Source organism: Ammospiza nelsoni, chromosome 6 (assembly GCF_027579445.1).
Source record: "Ammospiza nelsoni isolate bAmmNel1 chromosome 6, bAmmNel1.pri, whole genome shotgun sequence".
In the NCBI taxonomy this organism is placed as follows: domain Eukaryota; kingdom Metazoa; phylum Chordata; class Aves; order Passeriformes; family Passerellidae; genus Ammospiza; species Ammospiza nelsoni.
In genome coordinates this window covers 12,856,941-12,875,561 of record NC_080638.1, presented here as the reverse complement: position 1 = coordinate 12,875,561, position 18,621 = coordinate 12,856,941, and the positions used below count along the sequence as shown (strand labels likewise).

General features: G+C 41.2%; 1 protein-coding gene across 1 annotated transcript in view; it reads left to right on the top strand.

Annotated features, from left to right (window-relative positions):
- The first annotated feature begins 497 nt into the window (after nucleotides 1-497).
- Nucleotides 498-18,621, top strand: part of AMPD3 (adenosine monophosphate deaminase 3) — a 32,611-nt gene continuing 14,487 nt past the window's right edge. Inside the window, exons 1-6 of the mRNA XM_059475189.1 lie at nucleotides 498-659; nucleotides 3,383-3,608; nucleotides 6,100-6,295; nucleotides 6,679-6,844; nucleotides 8,879-9,098; nucleotides 11,535-11,664. Of these exons, the coding sequence (XP_059331172.1) occupies nucleotides 638-659; nucleotides 3,383-3,608; nucleotides 6,100-6,295; nucleotides 6,679-6,844; nucleotides 8,879-9,098; nucleotides 11,535-11,664 (960 nt within the window). The 5' untranslated portion in view covers nucleotides 498-637. The remainder of the gene's footprint in view (nucleotides 660-3,382; nucleotides 3,609-6,099; nucleotides 6,296-6,678; nucleotides 6,845-8,878; nucleotides 9,099-11,534; nucleotides 11,665-18,621) is intronic.

The window sequence follows — 18,621 nt, the reverse complement described above, 5'->3', positions numbered from 1 at the left end:
CCGCTGAGGCGAATCCAGGTGGGGCTGAGCTCCTGCCCCTCCTTCCCTGCCTGCCTGCCTGTCGCGCCGGCCGGGGGCCATGTGACAGCGCGACTTCTGCCTTCAAGCCGCCGAAGGGGAAGGGGAAGGGGCCACACTTTCCCCGGTGTTCCGGCTGCCGTTGAGGCTGCGGCCCCGCGGGAGAGGCGCCGCCCGTGCCCCGCCACAGGTGCAGCCGGCGCCCGGAGCGACAGCGCCGGCGCTCACAGAGGTACGGACAGGGCGCCCCGCCCGCCGCTCGCCCCCCGCGCCGGGGCGGGGCCGGCCGGGGCAGGACAGACCGGGGCAGCCCCCCCGCCCCACGGGCTGCGCCCCCCGCCCGCCGCGGAGCCGCCCCGGCCGCGATGCAGCCGCCCCGGGGGCAGCCGGGCGGCCCGGCGGGGCCGGGGGCGCGGCGAGCGGGCTCCTCCGCCCGCGGGCCATAAAGGGCCGGGCACGGGCGGCGCGGCACTGCGGTACCGGGCGGCCCGCGGGTGGATGCGGCAGCGGGGAGCGGCGGCAGCTGGCGGGAGCGGCTCCTCCCCCGCCGCCGCCGCCTCCTCCGCCGGTGGCTCCGGGCAGCGTCTCTCCGGCCGGCGGCGGCCCGGCCCTGCCCAGCATGGCTCTCCCGGGGGCGCTCGGTAAGTGCCGCGCCGTGCCGGGCTGGCCCGGGGCGCTGGCGGTGACCTTGGGCCGGAGCCGTGCGGGGCTCCTGCGGCGGCAGCGCCCGCGGGCCCGGCCGCACCTGCTCGCGGCGCTGGGATGCGGCGCTGCCCGCGGGGCTCGGAGGCGGCTCTGGCATGTGCTTGGTATAGGTTCTAGGCCGTTAAATGCCTGATCGATAATTGCTTTTAAAGTAATCATGCCATCTATTAATATTTTTTTTACTGCAGCATGTTTCAAGCGTTCTTTTCTTCTGTATAGGTGCAGACCTAATGAGCAACCAATCTTTCTATTAGATCGAGATATTTAGGAAAAGAGCATTTACTGGGTGGCATTTATATCATTTCCCATCCCATAAAAACGTCTAGGTGTTGCTCACCTTGGGTAAAGGACAGCAGCTCAATAGAAGGATACTGGATACAAAAGCCTCTCTTCCAATTCAGCATGGCACAGCTTGCACAAGTATTGCTTGAGGTGCCTCATGACTGTTTTAGGTTTATTCGGCTCATTTCAGTGCCATGAGCTAGCAGTGATGTGGGTGAATGTACATTTCAAACTATTCTGTGTCTTAGCATCTTATGCTCGACTGGAGAGCATGAGCTTGGGTTCTGTAAGAAAAAAAAAAAAAACTTTGGTGTCAGTAAAGGATTGTACTTCCATCTATACTCTCTGTCTCTTCACTAGCATATTGTAAGGATTTAAAACACAGTGTGGCTTCTCAGGCAGTGTGTTTCTTACTGCATTTCTGTTTGTGATCACAATTCTCTGGGAAAAAGTCTATTTAAATTAGGAAAATGCTCAGCATTTTCTGCTCAGTCGAAAACACATTATTATTTCACATTGTACTAGTATTGTTAGCACTCTTACTGTAGTTGAGTAAGCATAAAGGGAGTTTTTCCCTGGCTGAAGCAGCCCAAAAGGCTCTTGCTGCTGGCAGCTGCATGTGTGGCAGGCTCTGCTGCTGAGCCTCACTGAACTGTGTTCAGTGAGGTCAGGAGACAGACTCCCATGACTTCCTTGGCGGTTGATGTTGAGAAACCAAACCTAAGTTTGGATGCTACTAAGATATGGTAGTGCATTGTCACTGAATTATTCAGCTAAAAATATATGTATCTTTAAATTTCCTATGTAGCTATACTTGATTTTACAAAGACTTTACAAAGATAAATACTAATTGCAAAACAAATACTCTCCTGTGCAGAAAACAACACAGTCAGATCCACAGCTCTTTAAAAACAGAGATGCTTTTCTTTGGGGATGTGAATGGGTTCTTATAAAATAAGAATGCAAAGTAATGTAGGGGACCGCTAAATTGCTGTGTTATGGTCCAATTTAATTCTTGCCACATTTTCATACTACATTTGCTTTTAGAATGAAAGCAAAAATGTTCTCAAAGCAACTGTGAAAACAGGTGGACATTAATTAGAGTCTTTTAGGTTGAAACCAACAGGATCACATATCAAAAGGATCACATATCAACATGTGAAACCTGCAGCATGCCTACAGAAAAATTGTAATGGGGGCCCTGATAAGTTGTGCCTGGAGAGAGAAAAAACTGCCACACTCCATGCTTCCAGGGTGTGTCGTTATTTAAATGAAGGCTATCTCACAAAATACATTTGCATTTTTCTAACCAAAAAATGGTTAGAAATTCTGAAATGCCAATTTTGGACCCAGACTTCACATTCTGGCAGTGCTTGGATCCATTTGCTGTGACATGTTCGCAGCTATTTTTAACTTATGTAATAAGAATTTAATCTTATTTGTTATAAACTCCATCATACTGAAGGCATTCAGAAAGCTTTATAGTACATAACAAATAATGCTGGTCTGTAGCTTATCAGCACTGTGTTTTTTCCTCTCTGGAATGCTTCCATTTGTGCTAAATGCACATTCTGGATTGTATGAAAATGGGATAAAAGTAAAGCCTGGAGACCACAGAAGAAACAATAAAGATGGCATTTTAGTAGTGATGCTAGCATAAAACGGAAATATTTTATGATGAAAGCCTAGCTACTTAAAATTTTAAAACATAAGACCCATTTCTACTTGGCATTTAAATCTTACTTTTCAAAAAGAATAGAAGTCCATGACGTATCTGCATGCCACATGCACTCAAAAATGTGATATGAACTACTACAAATGGAAAAAAGAGTCACCGAGTTAACTATAGTACCTTTGTTCTTGTTGTGCAACTATTCCACTTCCCAGCAGTTCTGTGACTTTCTGATTTGTGCAAGGGATGGGGTGAGGTGGAAATGTACAACCTTCTTTTCTAACTTGTCTATTGGCTTGAAGTCACTGAGCAAGGAAGAAGGCAAGCAACTGAGTGAGTGTGATTTCCAGGTTCAGTGCAAGGACACACAGCTGAGTATCCATTGTATCACAAATAAGTGTCTGTCTGACTGTGCAAGTAAGTGAAATCTCCTGGTAAATCTCTACATAAATTGCTTAGGAATTTTTGTGGGTATACCACAAGGTTCCTGATGCACAAATTAGCATGGTTCCAAAAGTAGAGCTGCTTTGTGGTTCTTGTGTACTGCATGCTAGTTTAAATTCTGCAGAGCTGTTCTACTTTCTTCTGATTTTGCTCCAAGCTCGGAATTTTGATAGGCATACCATGGAAAAACCCCCAATCTCTTGCACATCTTCCTCATCCCTCATGCTGTAGCTCTAACTTTCTCACCTGTGCTCCTCTCAGGCGAGATGCCCCGGCAGTTTCCCAAGCTGAACATTTCCGAGGTGGACGAGCAGGTGCGGCTCCTGGCAGAGAAGGTGTTTGCCAAAGTCCTGCGAGAAGAAGACAGCAAGGATGCCTTGTCACTCTTCACCGTGCCTGAAGACTGCCCTATTGGGCAGAAGGAGGCCAAGGAGAGGGAGCTGCAGAAGGAGCTGGCAGAACAGCAGTCTGTGGAAACAGCTAAAAGGTTTGTTCTGTAGTTGCTTTCTTCATGGAAAAGAGTTTTTGAAATGAGTTTGAGTTAGTATTGAAATACCCGGCAAACAGCGTTCTGCCTCTTACTGCTCCAGGAGAAGGGTCAGCAGCAGGCACCAGGACCCCCCCTGGGATGTCTTTCTGTCCTGTGAAGGAGGTATGGAGGTATTAGATGGGCCCCAGGGAGCTTGGAGTGGTCAGGTTGTCTCAGCTCTGTTCCCAGCAATAGCACAGATATTGCTCATGCAAATTTAATAAACAGCATAGCTGGGTAGAAATGAACAAAGCCCTAAGAATCTTTAATGTAAGAAGAGTCAGAAAAAGAAACACTGCCTCCTCTTTTTCTAGTTTCATTAAGAGAAACAGAAAATTTTAACACAGAGAAAATGACAGTGGCATGATACTTCCTTTAGTCTCTGCAAAAATAGATGAAAGCAAAGAATTTATATTTAAGATCAAGGGGTAAGGTGAAAAGTGGTATTGGCATAATGAGGTTATTTGTAGGTTTCCTTTACTCACAGAGATAAAATCTAACCACTGTCAGCCACAAAAGTGCACGTTAAACAAAAAAAAATTGCATTCTACCTTTGGTTTACCTATGGCTTTAATAAAGGCAGACTTGCTTTGGTTTGTGAGTTTGGGTTTTTTTTTTGTTCTGTAAGAGAGGCAGCTTTCTCCTGATGTCAGCCTGTTCCAGTGTCTTGCTTCACAGGACTGCTGGGCTGTTTCTGGAGTCGCATGAGCTCAGCAGCAGCCTGACACCAAATGGGCTGGACGTGTACAGACTCTTCAAAAAGCAGGCAGGCAAGAAAGCATTTGAAAGTGATAGCTAAACACATGTACCTGGTTAGCTGCAGAAAGACAGTTGGGCAACACTTGGAATCATGTTTCTGGAACAGAAGGGAGAAGAGTCAATTTAGTTAAATTAAGGTATGACTCACTGATGATACAAGCTGAGACTTCGGGTTTGGAATTGTGCAAGTGGATTTCCCAGTTGGCATGTTCATAGACATAAAGAGGCACAGAAGGGAAAACCAGATGTTTCCAGTCAAACAAACGTTTGGTATATATTTCCTCCTGAAGTAGTGTGTTTCATTTTTAATTTGGAAAATTTGTCTCATGGAAACAAACTCAGGTTTTGTACAGGTTTAACTGCAGGAAAGGGTATTATAGGTATTTTGTTTACATGTAGGAACAGAACAAGTGTTCATCCCTGTCCTGCAGGACTGAAGGGACAGTGACACAAGTACAGCTTGTGCTGTTTCCAGTTTCAGTTGATCAAACACTGCCTTTCAAAACTGATGCTGATTTCCAAGGTGGCTACAAGTACTTTAGAGGATGAAATTTGGGTGTTAATTGTACCAGCACTGCATGTTCTTATTCTTAAGAATACCACAGAAGTAATATGAAGCTTTAGAGAATGTTCCAGTGTTCCTTTTTCTTTGTTAGTGATTCTTACTAACATTTTAAGGTTTTGGTATCTAACTTAGAAAAGTAGGGACCATTTCAGTGCAAAAGAAATGGTTATCACAGGTAATTTATAACATACTATTTATATATTATATGAACATTTAAAATACACATGAGCACATTTAAACTGAGTAAGGAAAATTAATTCCATCTTCAGAGATATTCCAAAGCTCCACTTGAGGTATTACAATTACTTCATTGGAAAACACAGCATTCTTTTTTAGCTGGTTTATCTGAGGTGCACATCTATCACAGCTTTCATGAGAAAAGGCAGCATTTTTAAATTTATGTGAGTTCCACCTGAAGGGAGGAATGGACTTGTGTATCAAAACCATGCTGTGGTATCACTCTGATAACCACATCAGCCTTCTGCTCAAGTCTCATCAAACACTGCCTAAGGAATAAATAGGTGCTCCTCCTTTTCCTTAAGAGTTGAACTGAATGACTGTATGTGAAATTTTGTTGCCTACTCTTGTCTGACAACTAGATGAGCTTTAGGTCTTGCAAATTTTGGGAAGAATGGGAAGTGTGTGTAACAGCATGATAACTTAGAACAATTTCCATATGTAGCATTGACTTGTTTCTGTCTGATCCTTCATGAGTTCTGATGCTGTCAGTCTGTAAGAATTGACCCTTACCAAAGAGAGCACAGTGATCACCTTTTCCTTCTGCACAGTCACTTCTGCTGAAACTGAAGTTGTGAGAAGTGAAACAAAAACCTTAGGGTATCTTAGAGTAATTGTAAATAAATTGTGGCATATTGGACTCATCTAGAGGGTAAATGCAATTGTGTCTGGTGTAGATCATGTGAAATGTCAATACAGAGAAGCTAAAAGCACAAGTACTTTCTGAGCAGTGTTTTTTCTGTGGTATGAAAAAAATCAGCATTTTTCTGTTGTATTTTTCATTAGTAAAGTTTCCTAGGGGGTGATTTCTTTGCTGTAATCAGTTTTCCGGTGTATTAAATGTTTTATACCATGGCTTATTTTATGTTTTATACCATAAATTCTTAGGAAGAAAAGTTTCAAGATGATTAGATCCCAGTCTTTGTCATTACAAATTCCACCTCAGGAATGGAAAGCACCACCGGCCAAACCTGTGCTGTCTCCTGCAACACCAGTTCTTCCAAGTGCTTTTGTGCCAGTCCAAGTGCCATATGATGTACCAGAATTCCAGAGAGTTTCAATTAGTGGGGACTACTGTGCAGGGGTAAGAAATTGTTTTCCCACTTTCTGTATCTAGAGGGTGTAAAAAAGGTCCCATATATGTACATCAAGTATAAAATGCCAATATGATGGCTCTCTGCAATAAAATCTAAATGGCTTTATGAATACAGGGATTTGTTAGACAGTGAAGGTCAGGTTGTTTTATACTCTTTTTAATAATAAATTGGATCAAAACATAATCAGATGTTCAATAAATAGGTAATATACAGTAGAATAAAAACATTTGTGTTTTGTATATTGTGTTTGGATTCTGCTTCTGTCACTGGCTTACTGACACCTTGGGCAAGATCCTTATGGTCAAACCCCACACACTTCTATGCTAGAACTGCTATTTTTTCCCGGTATTTATCCAGGTTTTCCTTCCAGGTTACAGTGGATGACTATGAACAAGCTGCCAAGAGCCTGGTGAAAGCTCTGCTCATCCGAGAGAAGTACTCACGCCTTGCCTACCATCGCTTCCCGAGAACAACATCCCAGTACCTGTGCAGCATGAGGGATCAAAAATGGAAGGTTGAAGATGAGGTGTACCCAGGTGAATAGCCTTTTAAAAATATTCAATTATGTTCTAAAAAATTCAAACATTATTTTAAAATATAGAATTAAATCCATGCAATACTGTAGTAAAGGAAAGTTGTATTTTTGTGATGATATCTTCTGACTGTCTCTGTAATTTATTCTGTTATTGAGTGGGGAATCACTAACAGGCCTAAGTTATAAATCCTGTATCTAATTTGGAACTTTAAAGCTGTCAAAACCTAAAAACCAAGACTACACTCTCATTGATTACTTTATTTCCTAAGCAAATGGGATGTTAAGTAGCATGCTTATGCTCCCTCAGGAAAAAGCTGTATGGCTGTGGTTTAAAGTGAAGTCATTCCTCCTCATCTTGGCATATGGAACTAAAAGGGGTGATGAGCTCATCTACATCATAAATTGAAGCATGATACAGACATGGCAGTTAGCAAGCCCTGAGTCAGGAATTTTACAGGCAGGCTACACTTGCCAGGTCAAGACTGGAAGCTGTAGAGTCATATTTGTTGGGCATTCTGCCTGGGTAAATAAACTGATCTCTCAACGAGGCTTATTAGGGGGAACATATTCCCCACTATGTGTGTCACAAATTATTTTTGTCTTTTAGGTGGGTTGTGTCTTGAAAGCTTTGCTTGTGCATTAAACTGTTTGCACTGCCCATTTCTGGATTAGGCTGTGAGGAGCAACCTTTGGTCTGTACAGATGGGCCACTGTAGTTGTGTCCATGGTGCTGACAACTGATTTTCAGCATTGAAGTGACATTTTAAATCAATTACTGGCTTAGTGGTTGAAAGAGGGTGACTAAATATGTTTTCAAGTGTTTGTTTTCCAGGAAGAGTGTAAAGAGGACAGAGTATACTGAATATTCAAGACAGGGAAGATATTTTGGAACAGCTGCCAGGGAGATATTTCCAAGTTATTATTAGGTTAATAACTTACTTACAGTTAGGATTTTAAACTTGCAACACAAAAAATGAAATCTTGTTACACAATGTCTTAATTAGCAGAAGTTTGAACTAGATAGTTATGAATATTAGAGATAAGGATGATATTAGTTTATAACATACATTCAGGTGATGTAGATGAATAAAAGGACTGGTAATTACTTTTCTGTGGTGGCTTAACTGAACAGGTAAAAGAAGAAACTCCTTAAGACTGAGCCAAAGAATATAGTTCAGTTGATATAAATGCAGTCAGGGCACTTTGTGCTGGTTGCTTTAATAGGATGTTGTAAAAGAAGTGATGATTGTCACTCCTGTTATGAACAATGTTTGAGTGTTCACACTAGCTAAATCTCCTGGAAGTGTGTGTGAACTTTTTAAAGGCTTTACAAAACTGTACTGAACAAATCCCAATTGTGCTTCTGGTACTTTGTGATTTTATTTATGATCAGAAGGCCAAGAGATAAAGTGGGTTTGTGTTGTACAATTTTTGGCTTCTATGCTTCTTGAGTCTATTAAAAAAATTCTTAAAAAAACCTCAAACAAAACACTCACCCGAGAAAACCACATATAAACAAACCAACCCCCACAAACTAAAAAACTCCAATCAAAACATAACAAACCCAACTGATTCTATGCTTAAATACAAACTTCCAAAATTGCTACAATGAGTCAGAATGTGAAAAGAAAATAATGAATGTGGGTCTGAAGGCATCAACTACTTTATTGTTCAAAAATCTCAACTGTACTTCAACCATCCTAATTATAAATACTTCTGCCAACTCATTTTCAAACTCATTCCAACACACATTAATAAAGAATAGTATTAAATCTGTATGCATTGGTTCAGAGAACTCTAATAACATACAACATTTGAATTAAGGTAGGTCCCTTTAGAGAGGGGCTGCAACGAAAGCCTGTCAGAAAAAACCTTTGTTGTAACACCAGATTTTTATAGTAACTGAATGTGATTTTAATGAAAATACTGAGATCTGTTAGAAATTAAGCTTTATAGAAGCAGGAAGTTCTTTCTGTAGTTATTTTGCCTTTTGTGTAAGTTAGTTCTTCTAACTGGAATGTAAATTTGTTTTCAGATTTCCATTCACCCCCAGAAGAAAATGAAGATCCTTATAATTTGGATGATGCTCCAGACAATTTGGATTATGTTATCAAGCTGAAAGGTGGCATTCCCTTTGTTTATGACAGCAAAGAGATGATGGAGCTCAATGAGCCTCGGAGTTTGCCATATCCTGACCTGCAGACCTACACCCTTGACCTGAGCCACGTTCTTGCTCTAATTGCAGATGGCCCCACGTATGTTCCTCTTTTGTTACTCTGCCCCTTCAGGCTGCTGCTTACCTGTGGCTTAGTACTTCTCACTTCTGTGACATTTAATTCCTCAGCATACCCATTCTATAGTAATGTTTTGTTTTGCCTTTCTCAAGCATTAATGCACAATGAAAAATCTTAAAAAGGAAAAAATACAATGCCACCTATGGCTACCTTTCATTCATTTGGTTTCTTAGCATCAACCATGGCAAAAAGGGGTTAACAGAAAAACATCAAGAAATTGGTCAAGAGTTTCCATTCAAGTCAAATCTGACCCAAACTTCTTGAAGCATGGGAACTGAAACTTGAATTTTTTTTTTTTAATTTAATTTTGTTTTGGCCTATGCTGAACCTGAGGTTTTTAAACAGTTGTCCTAAATTTCTTCATGTCTGTTCTGCTCTGGCTGCTTCAAGAGAAACCCTGCATATGTAGAGCATACATATCAGCAACATAAATATTGTCTGATTTGTTCCAGATGTTAATTAACTGCTCATATGCTGCAAAACTGACCTATGTATGCACAATCAAAGTAAGTCCAAAATTTCCCAGAAGTGCCAAATTCTTGTGAAGTCTCTAAAAACTAGAAATGTAACAACTATAGTACAGCTTTAGTCAGTGACACTCATGACAGAGCAATGTCCTTGCCTAGTGCATGATGAAAGCACGTGCATCCAGTTTGAAGTTTACTTCCTGGCTGAGCATTGGAAACAGCACCATCTCTCATGGCCTCAACACCAGGAAAGGAAAAGAATCCACTCTAGGATGGAACTAAGCAGGAACCTGAACTGTTCTGAGCTATTTGCCCTGTGTGCCAGCACTGCATTGCTGATCCTTTGCCTGGGAAAGATCATCACTGACACTGTGGCCAGTTAGCCCCCACCTGGTGCATTCTTTCCCCTGTCTGTCAGTCTGTCTGCCTCATGCAGTGACAGTGGCAGAATAAGCCTGGCCCATTCCCTAAGCCTTTTCTCAGGAGCTAGCTCCTGTGCTCCTGCCAGCCTTATCAGCCCCAAATCAGTGCCAGGCTTTGGTTACAGAGCAATGGGCAAATACATTCCAGTTACAGGGTGTTACATTCCCAGACAGACAATGAAGATAAAAGGATGAGGAGAAAAACCAGAAACATGAGTCATGCTGAAGGCCCTTCTGCAGTTTGCACTGAAGCCTTAGACCTCACAGTTGTAACAGCAAGCCCTAAGTAAGAGGGGCTGTAGTAGGACAAGTCAGAACACTCAGCATTGTGGTGAATGTAGGTCACTCACCTGCTCATTTCTCTAATTCAGAGTAAGCTTTTGCAGGCTTGTCCACACTCTCTAATAAAGCACAGCCCAAAAGAAAAAGGTCTTTCCCATAATCCTGTTGCAGAAGCTCTTCTTTTGGTGTTGTTTAGCTGTTTGCAGCAAGTGCTTTCCTGTCATTTATGCCCATCACATGTGAAGCTGCTCAGAGATCAGGAACCATTGTTCTTTAATCTTTGCTGCTGGTAAAGCGATGAAATCTGACCCCTATTCCTCAGACTTGTGCTCTTTTGACAACAGTATGACTTAACAGACTTTCTGCATGGACAAACAGGTATTGATTAGTATTGGGTTCTGTGAGACTGGGTTTGAAACAGGCTTCCAAAACCATAATGGGATTTGTGTTCTATTGAGGAGAGATTGGCAACAATAATGCAGGAAAAAGAAGGCTATTACATTAACAGTGCTACCAAAATATTGTGGAGTCAATAAGAATTGACAGATGGTGAAGAGAAAAACCATGTCATTGGTTAAAAATAGAAGGAGAAACATGACAGAAGATGAAAGTGAAGATGGAGCTCTGAGTAGGCAAGCAGGAACAAAAAAGCATATTTTCTATAAAGGGCACAAGAAATTATTTTGGAAAAAAGTATTTCTACACAACATACATGTTCTCAAGGCATGAAAGATGAAAGCATATTGGATCTTATCTTGGCTTCTCACATTAAATTGAAAAAGCAAATAAATTTGGAAGATTAAAAAAAATTCATAATGAGTAAGGCTGGATGACAAGTTGTTTCTGTTATACATGAGAAGATTGTTCTGTTGGAGGTACCATTTTAGAGAAGTTGCAATTGCCATCCATCCATTTGATTATAGGTTTCATGCTTTGGTCATTATTACTAAAAGGACTGCAGTTTATGTACAGGTATAGTGATGAATACTTGGACAAGTTGAAGGACATAACATGCTTATGTAGAGTTCTGTTAGAGATTTCACTAGTAACTTTGGTCTGAAATTTGCTTACATTTTTGTTAACCAGTAGGATAAAAAGAATGGATCTGTCTTGGACCTCATAAAACACCCCAACTTTGTTTTTACTGTGGAAACTCTGATGTTCTTTATGAATTTGAAATACAACTAGTTTTAAGTTGCAGTTCATTTTTGTGTTTTCTTTCACAGAAAAACATATTGTCATCGGAGGCTTAACTTTTTAGAATCTAAATTTAGCTTACACGAGATGTTAAATGAGATGTCGGAATTTAAAGAACTGAAGAGTAATCCCCATCGAGACTTTTATAATGTGAGAAAGGTAAGTGTGACAAGGATTAAAGGCATGACACCGGTTTTAGTAGGAGTTCCAGCAGTTTTGCTTTTCTTATGGGAGGTGTAGATGACATGCACAAAGTAGTGTGTGCATACCACTCAACTGAATTAAGTTATTTTAAGAACGTTAATGTTTTTCTACATGGGAGCTCTCCAGGAAAATGAACTTGAATGTGCGTGGGTTAATTGGATTATGCCAAACTAATTTGTTTACTTATTCAGAATCAAAGGGGCTTAATTGTGTGTAGATTGCTTTAAAAGAGTGAAACAGAGTCAAACAAATGAAGCTCATTTGGATTATGAATAAAAATATCCTTATGGAGGTTTAATTAATTTTAATGAACTCAAAGACATTCAAGTGCATTTTTCTGCTTTCATGTAGGTACGTCCTACTAGACTGTAGTAGGAATAGCTGTATAGATTTTAGATGATAATTTCATTTCATATTGAAAATAGATGTTTAAATACATGTCAAAAGACCTCCCACAGAAACTAAACTGAGGGTTCATGCTGCCATCAGTATCTGGTAAAAAAAGTCTCTGATATATTAAGTAAAAAGATTATCTGAGTTGTATTCTTGGCTCCCTCTGAGATACACTGGGCTATAATGAGGAGACAGGTAGGGGAATCAAGGAGCTGATTTAATTTCCTGACACCCAAGGGAGATGCATTCCCTTCAAAGCATGGAAGCAACAGTGTTAGGCTGCTTCCCTTTCCTGAAGTGGAGAAGAAGTTACTGGAGTTACTGCTTCATTTTGATAGGTGAAATTTCTTCACAATTGTTGCTGGTGGTTTTAACCACTTTGGGTCCATTTTGCATTGTTTCTCTACACAAGTGGAACAGGTAATTCTCTATTTTGCAACTTCAGGGTTTACTAATCCTTCTTGTTACATTTTGGTTAGCACTGGTTCATCAAAAAGTCCTCTTGGCTTTTCCCTAAAATGCTAGTGTTGTGGTAATAAACTGTCCCAGGGTCCATCACAAGTGTGGAAGCAGATGAGTTGTCAGGCAAGTTCTAATGGATTTCATCCTTCTGACTGTTAAATGTATGGATGGGAGATCTGTCAGCTAATTCACTCAGGTGGCAGAGACTCAGCTCCCAGCCTGACAGTTTTCTTGCATAACCCTGGAAAGACATTTGCAACGTGCCACATTGAGAGAAAACACTTCAGTAGCTGACAGAGACTTTAATAATAAAACACATGGTGACTGAGGCATGCAGAGGTGTGGATTAGGTGACTACCACAATCAGTTTGATTAGTGAGAAGTTGTAATTAACAGGATTGTACTTGCTAAGTTCAGCTTTTGATCTAGAAGCAAATGTTCAATGTCTCTGGGCATATCTTAATTATTTTTTAATTACCTGCTGTTGAATAAGCCACTCTACAAAAAGATTCATATTGCTCAAAAGCCCAAAATGCGTGTTGCTTCACCTCTGGCAATGAGCACGTTCCAGAGAGCAGGAACCAGCCTGCTCTGCTGTGCTGGAGACCATTCCTACTGCCAGGTACTGCTTGAGAAATTCCTGCTGCACACAGTTCATCTTGCCTAAGTATTTTTGTGAAGCAAGCTCACAAGTAGTACTTTTCTGGAAATTAAACTGCATTGTAGACACAATTCTTGTAAGCCCCCAGATGATCTTTTTTCCCTGTGTCTTGCTAACCCCAGTAATGTTTGGAACTGTAACTTCCCGGGAGTGCTTCCTTGTTAATAACAGTATCAGCAGTGAAACATTTGAAAGCCACACTTCTCAGCTTCTGTTTACAACATGTGTCTCTGTTAAGTCAATCCTAAGTGCTTACTGCTCACAAGGAAAGGAAGGAACAGGATTCACCTTCCCAAAGGCTGTTGGTGAAGTTTGTGTATCACATCCCTCAGACACAAGTGTGGAGGTCCTGGTACAATCTGCTTATATGAAAGAGCCGAAGTAATGGCTGGGAAATGCCAAAATTAGAACAGATGAATGGAGTGGCAAGGTCAGTCAGTGAACGTGCACTGCTGCATTTAGAAAGGTGCAGTACAAGGCTGGCCAGGAACAATTGCTAGCATGACAACCAACCATTACTGGTTTTCCCCTGCCTCCTACCCCCTTCCCCACTTTTTTCCTGATTTAATAGGAGTTTTCCTCCAGTGAGATCATCTATTCTTAAAACCCAAGACAAGGCTCATCTTAAATAAGGGACATGCATGTTTATATCTTGCATATTGAACTTAACTGGAATGCAGCCCAAGATATGTTTTGCATAGTTTTGCAAGCTGGAGCTGGAAAACTGCCCTTTACTAAGGACACAGGTATTTCTGTAGACAGACAAGAACCCACAGGTGGTGAGACAGTGTGGCTGGCTGCCCTTGGCTCTCCACAGGAGGTGAACAGCTGTCAGTGAGGAAAACACTAACTTTAGAGGAGACTCTTGAGTCTGCCATCAGCAGGATTCCTCATGTCCTCCAGCTGATGCACAGCAAAGTGCAGGCAACACACATTTCCCACATAGCACTGCCTGCATGAAGAATGAAATGAAGGAACAAGAGTTTAGCTCTATGGTACACAAACTCAGAACTGAGTTTGTGTTTTTGTGTTTGTATACCAGCGTACCAGCGTGTGTCTTGTCTATATGTTTGTTTGAGAAGGGCTTCCTGTAGACCTCTGGGCCCAACAGCCTCAGATAATTCAGAGCAGACACCTCTTCTCTTTTTTGGTGAAGCCAAGAGATTTTTTTACCTAACATTATTTGCTACCTTTGTAATGGATATCCATGTACTGAATTGCAGGTGTCCTTCACTGCAAATAGCTTTGATACAGTTTCTAAAGATGAAAAAAATCCCAGCCTAAGCCTCTTTGGATATTCTTTCTTTCTATAGCCACTATTTCAGTGTGTTAGCAAACTAGACCTGAGGATATGTCCTAGCAGTGACTTTTACACATCACCTTCCTGCCTGCAGGCTCACTAGTGCAGGTGCCCAACCTTGTGTGGGAAGCTGTGCGTGGGAGAATGCAGTTTCTGCATTTACAGCCCTACTGAATGCTCACTGAATGTCATTGCAACAGCTGCTGTGACATCCATTGGACGAGGGCGTTGCAACCGATTTTTTTTTTTTTAATTATTGGTTACACAAAGAGGAAGTAAATTCTAGCTGCTTTTTATGACCACAGAGTTGAAATACCACTAGTTGTACCTGTAAGAAGGAAAGTTAGAGTGGGGTTAAATGCTACTAAATCCTATAGATCTCAAAAAATGCTGAATGAAAGTAGCAGATGTCTGCTTTTTAAACATTTGATTACAAGCCTTGTGAGTGAACAGTGAACCTATACCTCATCTTCTCTAAGCTTTGATTCATTCTAAGTTTGCTTTTTTTTTGGTTTCTTTTGTTTCCCCCAGTAGCTACTTAACTGACTTAGGTGATGAAATAGTTTCATCATGTAAATGACAGTGAATGTGAAGACCTAGGGGTTAGCATCAGATCCAAAGGGAATGTCCCTTCAGCATGACATGGAATGGTGCCTTGCCACTGTTAGCTGGTAGCAAAGCTCTTATGCTGTTGTGCTTTCAGAGCTCTGAGTGCTGCTTCTCCCCTCCTGCCTTGCAGAGATGCTGAGGTAAATTCTTGTCTCTACCCTCAGTCTTGCAAGTGAGCACAAAATACAATCAGTTGTAAAGGCACCAATGATTATGATGCAAAAATTTTGTTGAGACCATAAAGAAAGCTCTTCCTCTCTCTTTTCTTTTAGTAATTAAAAGAACAGGAGATTTTCTCTTCACAGCAGTGTATTTCTGTATTTGTGTGAATACAAACACTCAGGTTGGATTCTGCAGCCAGACAAGAAGTTGGATTTGCAGAGATCCTCTTCTCATCTCTCCTGGTTTCTGGGTTGCTCTGCATGGCATAAATATGAATTAGACAAGCTCCCAAGGAGCTCTGCACAGCTCTAGGGACTATTTCTGCTGCCAGGAGCATTCCTGCACTACCTGAGGACAGAGTTTTTATTTTGTGCCTCTGACTCTCATGCCTGTTAAAGAACTGCAAGGAGAAAATCAATCCCACTGTATAAAGCTTTGCATCCTGTCAGAAAAGCTGATGCAGTATGAATGTATTGACGAGCAGGGAATCTAGCAGTGGGATGAGGAATGATTCCCCTTCACATCAGCACTGAAGCCTGCAGAGGATTCAGTGTCCAGTTCATACAGCCCATAGCTATTGGGTTAGAAGTATTTACAAATGAAAGTGTACGTGTTTAGAAAATGTGGCAGTTTACAGCTGTGGATGCTACTAATCCATGCCCTGGAGAAGTTCAGTGTTATTAAAAGGGCTGGCCTTGGCATTTCTTTTTGCTGTATTTATCAGTCTGAATCCAGCTCATATGCCCAATTCAGTGCAGCACTGTCTGTGATATGCACAGACAAGCATCCATAAAACAGATCTGAGATGGAGCTTTTGTGGGGATCTGAGTGACAGTGGAAGGAAAGAGGAGGAATGCAGGAAGAAAAGGGAGGAGGCAGAGTGGCTGAGGGAGGCTGGTGCTGCTTAGATGTGGAGGGCAAGGAGAACTCCTTCAAGCTGTAAGTTGTACACAGTAGGAATCTGCAGAGAAAGAAAGCCTGGCTGCATTACATGGAGAATTGCTGAGTGAAGGGAATTCTACCATCCTTTAAGTGCAAGGAAGCTGATGTCCACCATCACTTGAATGATGGAATTACAAGAATTTAACCTTTATGTAAACAACTGTTTCCTTTTGTTACAAGGGTGAGTTCACTGAAGGTATAATACTGTGTTCCAAGACAGGCTTCTGTCAGTCATTCTGTTTTTCTTTCCATGGAAGATTAATGTGACCTTGAGAGAAAGGTTTTCTGCTGGGGGAGGGGACAATAAGCAGTGCAACAGGAAGTCTGGTTAAGGGAATGCAGCCGGGGTTTTTTTTTCCACTAAGGAGAAACTGGGCTGCAATGGCACTAAAGCGAATTTGAAAATGGAAGGAGAATGTTTGCAAATAGAAACAAATAAACCTTGTGGTGGGGCTGTGTTACTCATGGTCCAGAAAAGCATCAGCTTATTTTATGTATTGTATGAGGAACAAAATAGTAACATCTTAAACTGGGAGTGGCTTTGTCTTTTATGGGGGGGAGGAAGGAGGCAAAGGGGGTATTTGTCAGCCTTGTATGAATTCAGTCTGTTCAAATTGTTTTAGTAGAAGCCTTTCATAATAAATAGCAATAAAATTAGTAACAATATTTTAGCATTATAACATTTCACATAACAATAACGATAATGACAATAACCTGCCTAACCAAATCAGCCCACTTAAGCTCTGCCTGATGATTCTGTATTCAGATACCTCAATAGGTAGGATTGCACCCTGCATGGTAAAAATGTACAAGAGCATACACACTAAATATGTGCTAGGGTAGTTCAAAGCTCAAGTCCTTGAAACCTTCCAAAAAGTTGCATTTATGCTAAAAATACAATAGAGAAGAAAAGCTGTGTGATACTCTTATGACTTTAGACTTGAGTCTTCTATGACTTTTTGTTACTGAAGTTGTTGTTTTCTTTAAGGTCAAATTATACTGGGTAGTAAAAAAAGGTAGCTAAAGTAGTGAATATTCTCTGGAAAAAGCATGAAGGAGATTCCAGAAGGGTCTCTTAACTTTTGGTGGATATGTATGTTTAGGTTGAAGGAGGAGGAAGAGGTAAAAACAAAAAAAAGTAAATATATAAAGGCAGATCTTTGTTCTCAGAATAAACCTACTGTGGTTAGCTCAGCTCTAGGGCTGTGTGTGATGTGTTTGTGGGGACTGGAGAAGATGTCACAGGAGCTCACTGAACAGCAAATGTACACTCCAGCGAATTATTTCTCAACAGGAAGCAGGATTTTAAAAGCAATGTGATCTTTGCACACAAGCAAACAAAAGAAACAAAAAGCCTCCTTGCTTTCCATCCTTGTCCTCCTAACAGCAATGAATTCATGCTGATTTACATAAGGAGGAAGTGCTGTGTCTTGTTTGTTCTGACTTTTTTCAGGACTCATTAATTCCAGTAGCTGAGCCACTACTGGAACCACTGCATTCTGAAATTCAGTAAACTACACTTTTTCAGGGTCCCTGCACCTGCATTCTCTGTTTATGACTTGCTTTTCATTAGCATTTAAAGCCTGGTAACTGCTGTTCACTGAACAAGTTGACCAAGCCTAGTAGTATTTCACTGCTCCAGGAAGTTTACAGTAAACAACATTAGTGCCTAACCCAGAGAATGTTTATTAACCTGAGTAAGCTCATGTATAAAATGCACTTGGGCTCAAATGTCTATACAAGTACTCTGAGGAGAGTGAGAATACATTGTGTGGAGGTGTGTTTACTGTTTATACACATCATTGTTTCCTGTGCATTAATAATGTACATTATGCTCTGTACTTTGAGACAGCAATATGTTTCTTGCTTTTTCATTTAGCTTTAATGTGTCTGGTATATTTGAATTAGACAGTGATTAACAATTAAACGTTTAGGATTCAGTTTTATGTCCTGGTCTTTATTTATGCTACTGACATTCACAGGGTGAAGCTGCAACAACTTGTGTATATATAATATGCAAATAAAATTACTCCAGGTGTCAAGTGAAGCAGTGGCATTCCTGTGGCCTGGATGTCATAGCATAAACCCAGGTTTACACTGCAGGAGGGTGGCTTATTCATGTGCTCTGTGATGTGTTTCCTGCTGATCCTTAAAAGCAGATAAGGATGTTGATTAGTTCTGTTGGCAGAATGTGAAACTGCAGAGTCACTGCACAAAGGGGAATGTGTTGGGCTCACTTTTTTCCTGTCCATGTTTGCAGTTTCCTGGACAGAGGAGTCCTGCATGAGAGTCCTTTCAGACATTTAGTTCAGTGGCTCCTTATAGCTGGCTTATCAGAGTGTTTGGTTTATTTGAGAAGTTCTTTTAGTGTTAACTAAGGACT